General features: G+C 44.4%; 1 protein-coding gene; it reads left to right on the forward strand.

The window, feature by feature from the left end:
* The first annotated feature begins 3272 nt into the window (after window positions 1-3272).
* Window positions 3273-8782, forward strand: GSTUM_00000261001 (uncharacterized protein). XM_002835437.2 has 12 exons: window positions 3273-4696; window positions 4775-4847; window positions 4924-5112; window positions 5177-5416; window positions 5500-5722; window positions 5785-5903; window positions 5978-6151; window positions 6222-6451; window positions 6519-6777; window positions 6835-6977; window positions 7037-7919; window positions 7983-8782. The coding sequence occupies exons 1-12, from the start codon at window positions 3849-3851 to the stop codon at window positions 8349-8351; spliced, it is 3750 nt and encodes a 1249-aa protein (XP_002835483.1). The 5' UTR covers window positions 3273-3848; the 3' UTR covers window positions 8352-8782.
* Window positions 8783-9117: the final 335 nt, after the last annotated feature.

Genomic DNA, 9117 nt, shown 5'->3' on the forward strand with positions numbered 1-9117 from the left:
TAGTACTACTTACAAGTTATAAATGTAGCATATGTAAAGCAAAACCAAGTTAGAGAGAACAACTTGATTTTGCAATATAGTAGCTTCTGCTATTAAGATTTAGAAGATATTTAGTAAATATTATTGGGATTTGAAATTATGATTTACAACTAAATCATGGTTTGAGGTTACAGAGTATTTAGCAATGTGAGTTGAAAGTGTAATTTAATCTAGGATTTGTAAATGTGATTTGGATGATTGACATCTAGGACCACATATACATTAACAATTTAGACAAATTAAGTTTTTTTTTTGTTTATCTGGAGAAATGGTAAATGGTTATGGAGATGAAGTGAAATTATGGTTGCTTTAAAGATAAAGAATAATAAAAAAAGCTGATCAGTAATGAGAAGGTAATTAGAATAAAAAGTCCAAAATCCTTCTTCACTCATATGGACTGTTAAAATAATATCTTAGATACCATTAATTTATAATTATTATTTAATCTCTCTATATCCTCATTTAAAATATATTGTACATTAACAAAATTAACTGTGATTTAACAATCTGTGGCAATCTACTCCTCTTCATTATCCTATACTCTCAACAGTACCTAAAAAAATTGCTCTAAGTCAACCAAGAAGAAACCATTCTGCTCAATTTTTTTTTCAATAAACTATGCCTCCTATTTTTCCCAGTCATGCCAAAAAACCTATTCCCTCCACACATCTCTCTGAGTTTACCAGGAGGAGGATTCTCAAGTTACATGAGCTTCAGATGAGATATCATCAAATTTCCCACTACCTTAATATCTCCTAAACTACTGTCAGAGATACAATTACAAAGGGACATCAAAAGGGCAAGGAGAATAAGGATAGAGGAAGGCATCCTAAAACTACCAAGTTACAGGATGATGCTATGGTGGAGGAAGCTCTTAAAAATTGCCATACTACCTCTTTTGACATTACTGAGCAAGTTGCCCCTAATGTTTCTTGTAGGACAATAAAGAGAACACTTGAAAAAAAGCATCTTAGAAAGTGGATAGCACAAGAGAAAGATTATTTGGATGAGAATCTAGCTCAAGAGAGGTTGGAATAGGCATTAGCACATAGTCATTGGACAAATGAGATGTGGAGAAGGAAGGCAATGTGGGGAGGATGAGGTAGCTGTAGAAAGGGAAGGAGGAAAGAGGAGAAAATGGGTTTTCAGATACCCATATGAGAAATAAAATAAGGATTGTGTTGAACCTATTGCTAGGAGAGGGGAGAGAGGGATTAGCCAGATGATGACTGATTATTTTTATAGTCAAACTTATAGTCTTTTTTTGTCTGTTTTTCCTGATCCTTCTTCTACTAGGGGTGGAGTTACTGGGAAGTCAATTATTGATGTTTATGATCACTATGACTTTCTAGGGATATGGGCATATCAGAGAAAAAGCTGGAGAAGAAGAGGTATTTTTTATCATTGACAATGCTAAGACTCACTTGCTTTTTAGGAGATGGCTTAGAGGGCAGGGAATTACTCTGATGGAAATTCCTGCCTATTCACCAGATCTCAATACAGTTGAAAATATTGGGTCTCTGGTGAAAGGTAAGCTTCACAAGCACTACCCTGAGCTATATCTTATAAAGGGTGATGTCAATGTAGTCAAGAAGGCAATAGTAGAGGCCATCAGTTGTTGTTGGGAACTTCTTGACTCAAAGGTTTTTGATATTTTAGCTGGATCAATGGTGGATACAATAGAGGCAATTATTAAGGCTGATGGATGGTATACCAAATATTAATTTCTACTATGTATTTACATCTTTTAATTTTTTTTTTTTTGGTTTTCATGACAGTAGATTGGTAGATGAGTGTGGTTGTCATCACCGAAGATTTTCCTCTGTTGAATCGCAGTTAATTTTGTCCACCCACAATAATATATTATATATTAAAAATACAAAAGTGATATACTAATAACATTATAAAAAACCTTATCATGTGAAATCATGATTCAGCCAAGAGGTGTTTGGCAGCATGTGTTTTCAAATCGCGATTTTGGGAAATCATGATTTCAGCACGCCTAAATGAGCCACCAGGAAGTCAAAACTGTGGGTTCCCGGTACTATCCCGACTCTCGACCGGGACTGGGGGGCTTCAAGCCAGTCTCTTCACAGATTGGTTTACGGGTACGGTGCGAATAGTCTACCGTTAGCCACAGCACAAGGGCGGTATCGGTACACTAAACTCGAGTACTCGTACAGGTATCTTAGGCTAGACAAGTCACTCCGATTTAGCACCACCTTTCTACACCTTAACTCACCAATAAGGATCATCCATTGTAGGGATTAAGACGAGATACCGCTATGTACCAGTGCTGTGATCCACGGTGCTCTTGTACCGGTACTCATACGGTACTCAAGTGCAGTGCTCGAATAACGGTAATCGGGGCAGCTGCGTGTTTCTGCGCTATACCCTTGCAGCATGGTAGACCCGAACAGATGTTGATTGGTTGGTTCACTGGTGGGAAAATCGACAGCTGATCCCCACAGTGGAGATTCCACCCTTCGTCGGGCTTGCCACAGCAAAGCCTTCCATCCCGGGCTGCGATTCAGTTGTCCGAGTGAGGGGGATTCCCGGGTGGCTTATGCTTTCGTCTACCCAGGCCTCAGCACTCGAGAATCGGATCGCACTGGTGTTGGGGTGTACGAGTATAATTTAAGGAAGCAACTATTGTACCAGCACAGGTACTGGTGGTGTACCGCTACTGTGAGTAAAATTGAACAGTTGGAAATCGAATACGCCGCAGTTCCCTGTATAAGTTGATGCCTCATTCGAGTTGGTAGACTATGCTCGAGTATAGAGTAGTATGAGGGCGCACAGTACCGGTACCGCTACCGGTATTCTACCGAGGAGATTGGCTCAACGTGGTACAGTACTCGTGCGGTGGATGGAATAACATGCGTTGACATCTCCCACATCAATCGAGAGGATGCCATCCGCCATCCCCCGTCAGATCCACCAGATATCATACCGGTGTCTATAACACCAGAATTAGTCATCTAACCATAGAGTCGACAGCATTCGTTGATCAAAGGAGCCGCATCTACTGCTCCCTACCATATGATGCCATAGCGAGCCTAGTATGCAAGTGCCGCATAGAAACTACAGCAAGGTACCGGTACTCGAGAGCATTGAGAGCTCGCGTTGCTGTGCCTGACAGCGGGGAAAAAGTAGTTACTCTACCCGTCAAGTTACCGGTGCCCTCAAGGATTCCCCCCGCCGTTCCCCTCCTCCGCGCCTTCTCCGCGCCTTCTTGACTCACCGATTCCAACTACCTGAGTAAAAAACCTCCGCCTTTCTTCACACCACCCCCACTGCCCGCTTCATAAACTTGTGCCTGCTTTCTCACCATTCACCCATTCACGTCTGCTCGCTCCTCCTAGCTTTGGCTGACCGAGCGTACTATTTTGACCGACTTCGCGTTGTTACCTGTTCTCCCAAACCCCCCCCCCCTCTTTCTCTTCCTTGCTCGGCCTTCCTTCCTTTTATCTACCTCTCTCTCCACCGTAGTGTTCCACCGCTTTCCTACTCCTCAAAAAATATATCTCCTCTCTCTCATCGCTTTAATTACTATCCTGTTGCTTTACCGAAAACACTCAGGTTCTGTCAAGGGATAGAGGGGAGAAAAGAAAGAAGAGGGTTTTTTTTTTTCGCAAATACCAAAAAAAAGAAAAGAAGTGAACTAGCTCTTGCATCTTCCAGATTTGTCTCCTGAACGGGGATCAGCCAAAAGAAAAAGATCCCAGCACCACTAATACCGATATCCCTTCGTATCCCTCGATAGATTTCCGCAAACCTACCTCTCCGTTTCGTGTCCAAGAGATATCATGAATGGAGGAGGAGTGCCTGGTGATGCCGTAGGCTCGCCTACGACGAACGGTGGTGGACCTGCAAACGGTCGAGCGCTACAACAGCCACAACCACTGGACCAGATCAAACAAGCCCTTCAAATAGTCTATGATCCCCACTCCTCTAACGATTCTCGAAAGCAAGCTGGCGCATTTCTCGAATCTGCAAAGAGTGACAAGGAGGCACCATACCATGGCTTTACCCTCGCTTGCGACAGGGGTCATGATGCCGTTGTGAGGCATTTCGGATTGTTGCTACTAGAGCAGGCTGTCCGATTCTCCTGGGTTGACTACACTGCGGAGGAGAGCGGCATGGTTCGAGGCTGGGTTTTAAGCCTGGCAGAGAATGTCAAGATCGATGGAAGGGATCCGGTATACCTACGGAATAAAATTGCCCAGCTTTGGGTCGAAGTTGCGAAGAGATCATGGGCTAGCGAGTGGTTGGACATGGATGAGCTTTTGGTAAGGCTCTGGGACAACTCTACACAGCAAGGTAATCCAGCCCAGAGAGACCTGGTGCTCTCAATATTGGAGAATCTGGTGGAGGATGTTTTCAACAGGGAGGACTCGGTAGCCGGAATCAGAAATACGCCGCTAAGCAAAGCTTGTATCGACATATTTACTCCATTGGATGTGCTGAAGGAGAATTTCCCGGGTCGAGAACCAAGTGCTGTGCTGAGGTGCGGTGAAGGCGGTTGGTTAACAAGGCTGACCGAGATGCTGGAGAAATGCTTGGAGGCTGGTGTGAATGGTAATACAGAGGTGGAGGCTTGTGCGGTCAAGGTCTTAGGAACGTTGAAAGCATGCATGAGTTGGGCTATTCCAAAGTAAGCGTTGTTTGATCATGATGCTTCGCCATTACCCTAATATCAGGCTGGGCGCGTTGTGCTAATCCATTAATTCAGGGCCATCGCTGCAGCAAAGATAGTGGAGACAGTTGGGCGTGCTTTGATGGTGGAGAAAATATCGGTCCAAATGGTATTTCTTTATTCTCTCTCGGAAACATCTTCGATATACTTAGGTTTTGACCAAAGGGCTAAAGCTGATGATCTAGGTCGCTGTAGAGTGTTTGCACACGCTATTTACGAGAATATTCTTTGAGGATGATGATTTTCAAAAAATTGTTTGCCCAATGTACTATTCTCAAACGGTGGAGCTGTTGGCAAATATTTTCGATTGGATACGAGTCGATGCAACCGACATTGATGAAGAGCGCTACCTTTTCTTGAAGCGATACGCTGAGGTGAGCACGACCCCCGCCCGTTATCATGAGAGATAGGAGGCTAACCCATTGACCCGAAACTTAGATGATTGCCAACCTCGGTGGATTTGTAGAGGAAAAGTCAGGTTTAATGCCGGTAGAGGCTGACCTCGTTGGCTTCATGAAGTTGCTCTTCCAAATCTGTAGTCATGACAGCTTGTCCGTTTCAATCCCAGTCATGAATGCCTGGACTCGGATTATTCGTAAAGATCTATTGAGTGGCCATGAGGCAATTGGTCCTTTAATTCCAGGCTTGATAGCGCTCGCTACCGCAAGGCTGATTAGGGTAATAGTTTTTCATCTTTATGTGACTGAAATTTTTTTTTTTCGTATATTTTTCGGTAGATAACTAATACGGTCTTGACTTAGTACGAGTCTGTAACTGATGAATCGAATCGGAGCATTATTTTCTTGAACGAAGATCTCGATACCATGCCCGACCGACACGCTTTTCTCGGTAACTATCGGCGGTTCTGCCAGAGCATTGTAGAGTGCCTGGTTCGAAAGAGTCCATTCGACATTTTCCCGTACATTCTCGCACAAGCGGATGCCTCTCTATCTGACCTTTGTTCTAAGGAGCCACCGTTTACGGGTAGGTTCTATTGGAGAATGATACACCTATTCCAGATACTGACATTGAATGGCGGAATCTAGCGGAAACATACCGGAAGAATTCTGGCCCATTCCTACAACTGGATGCACATTTTACAGTTGTGGAGGCTTCGTTGAGAGGGTACATGAAATGGATTGATACCATTGGCAAGAACCCAACAGTTAACCAAACGAATGTAATTTCCCCAGGAAACTTATTTTCACTTCTAATCTGACATTTCCAATCTCGTTGCAGAATAACAATAGCCGTAATGAACTTGAGCAGCGTTTGACCGAGTGGTGCGAACGAGTCCTCAGCATGAACTTTGGTGACCCCATGATCCGGAGGAGAGTTATTCAGTTGATGGTTACCGTTTCCACGTCGGCCTTGGATAAGAAGGCCGACTTGATGTTAAAGATTTTGGAGCATGTATGCCTTCATAACTTACATGGCTTTTAACTGCCCCTCCGAGCTTGACAATGTACTGATTTTAATGCAGGTTCTGTTGACCAGGCCCCCGGAATACCCAGCGAATCACGCCTACACTGATGCGGTCAAGGAACTGATGGGTGTTTGCACAACCGAGATACAGCGACTAGCAATGAAGATGCCTGATCATTTGATGCTAGTGTACGAGGGCTTACAAACAAAGATCAATGAGATTATCTCTACGGAGAATGTAGATGACCGGACTCGGATTGCGTTCCATACCTTTTTATTTACTATCAAGTAGGCGACCCTCGGCTAAACCCCCTTTCTGATAGCTTGACTAAAGATAGCTGATTTTGTGTATTAGCCACCGGACGAAGAATATCGACCCCGCGATACGACAGTCTAGGCTTGAGAGCTATATCCATCCAGTTCGTGAAACATGGAGGGACCCTGGTCTCACCGAGTCACTACAAACATTCCAAGGCTTTTGTACAATCTTGGGTCTCGACAAAGTCCAAGAATACCTTATCTCGAGAAGAGTGAACGAAATCCCGGATTTTACGAAACACGTGCTAGATACCGAGGGCCAGGCTTTACAAAACGAATTGGCGGAGAAATTCAAGGTGGGCTTCTCAAGGATTATCAGGATTATCAGGAGGTGGCTAATTCGCTCTCTGTAGGCCTTGCCGATAAGGGCTACAAAGGCGTTCCTCGCAGTTTCTACTGAACAGCTGCGGAAGCCCTCGAATGCCTATAACATTGCGTGCGCGCTTTGGCATGAATCAATACCCATGATTTTGCCCAATCTCCTGCAATTTTTAACGTAATTCCACATTCCAAGATGTTAATGTGAAATGAAGTATCCTAATTTGGTCTTGGTAGTCACGCGCATGCATTTCATAACGCGGGGAATTGGGCAGGGCTCCAACCGGAACTCCAGGCGGTTATACGCAAAATTTTGACTGATAGGTTCTGGCAAGCTGGGATATCTACTGGGAGTAGGGACGAATTCTATGAAAATGTGACGAAAACAAAGACCACGATGGAAGGGCTCGCTTCGTCAATAAGGGGTGCAATCAGGATGGTGCGCGAGGCTTGTTATTCCATACTCTGGTGCATGTCAAGGTTGGACGTTCATTTTTACGGTCTCAACGAGCTTCCGGGGCCGCTTGCGCTGGCACTTTTCGCAGATGCCCATGCGCTCAGTTCGCATCAAATGTCAATCTTGTTAAACATGACCAGATACATCATTGATGACTGCCCAACCACCCTCAGGGCGCATTTTCTGACTCCTCTTCTCGCTAGTTTGTTTACGCAGGTGGATCGCAAGATTAGTGGCGAATGGGATGAACTTATTAGGAAGGGGCAAATTTCTCTGGGGGAAGACAAGCTTGCGGAAGAAATGAAGGAAGAGAGCATATTGAGACAGCTTACATATACTGCTGTCTTGATTGTTGCTGGGTTATTGGATCCGCAGCGCCCTGGCGAAACTGTTAACACAAACTCTGGATTCCTTGACCAGCTGGCGCTGCCTGAAATGCAGGCCGCTGGGCCCGGTGAACAAACTATGAGAGAGTTCATCCTTTCGAGCGATTGTGTCTTGGAGCCGTTGATTTTGTTTTGTACACATGCTCTTAGGATGCGAGACTCGAGATGTTGCGGCATTATTATCAGAGTATTCAGGTCTATTGTGCCCGAGTTCCAAGCTGATAGGGCTGACATTCGAGAGTTCATATGTCGCGAGGTGTTTATTGCTGCTATTGAGGTAAGGGTTTTATATCCCCCCGTTTATCTTGTCTCAAGGAGAAGCTCTGATGAGTGTTTCTAGGCACTGCACACCGATTACTTTGTTGATGTCCAAAAGGACCTTGCTCAACTCATCGCTGCCATCTTTACTCTGTACTCGCCGACTTCCGGCACCCCAAGGAGTCTATTACTGAACCTGCCAGGGCTTACGGAGGCAAAGGTGGATGCTTGTTACAAAAAGCTTACCGCAGCTGGAAGTACCAGGCAGCAGCGGGCTCTGATCCTGGAACTCCTAGACGGACTAAGAGGAGTGGCAATTAGCGAAAAGGGCAAGCTCCAACGCCCACAAGTTGGCAAACAGCGCAGCCAGGCAGAGAAGAGGCAACAGCAGCAATACGCCGAAAAGCGAGAGTCCCCAGATTTGGGTGGGGTAGCCGACATGTTTGCTTAATTCCCTACTTTCATTACAAATTCGAGTGTCATTTATATAAGGCTGGATCGGTGGGTGGGCGTTCGTTGTCTAATATAATTTTTCCATTTTGCTTCCATGCGAATACCGCATATTCGTCTACTCTTTTCGTTTCTTTTAGATTGGAGGAGGGTTTTCTCGCTAATCATTTCTGTTCTCTACTCTTTTCACTCCTCGTTTTTAGCTTCCATCATATCATTTGTCGTCACTCGCTTTTTTTTCCTCCTTGGTGTGACCCTCTCCCGCTTAACTCGACTCATTTAGTTGGCTTCAATTGGTCTTTGCTCTTCTTTTTCTTTTCCACCAATGGTCTCCTACTCTATTTTTTATATTTTACTCGGTGGGTAGTCGGGTGATGTGTTTTTTTGTACTGTAATTTTATAAATTTTTAGCAAGCTAATACATAAGATTTGGGAATTTTTGTGCGAGGGATTGGGGCGAGTGATTCACTGTGATTTGATGTTTTGGGGATGCCTTCTTTTGAATAGGTACGCCTAGTCTCATATGCGTCGAACGCTCCGAGTCAATAGTATGCACTTGATCCACCACCTCATAAGGCTTGCTCTTAGGGCCTCATCTATAGTTTGGATTATGGCCTGGTCGGCATGTATGATATCGTTTTAGAAATATCATACCATGGTATTTCTGGAAATAAAAGGGTTTGGTAGGGGTCCTATCCTAACAAGATATTTTTGTTTCCAAGGCAACCTTATATGGTCACTATGAAAATTTAATGGAGTTTACGAAG

The sequence above is a fragment of the Tuber melanosporum genome (genome assembly GCF_000151645.1).
Source record: "Tuber melanosporum whole genome shotgun sequence assembly, scaffold_108, strain Mel28".
Taxonomy (NCBI): domain Eukaryota; kingdom Fungi; phylum Ascomycota; class Pezizomycetes; order Pezizales; family Tuberaceae; genus Tuber; species Tuber melanosporum.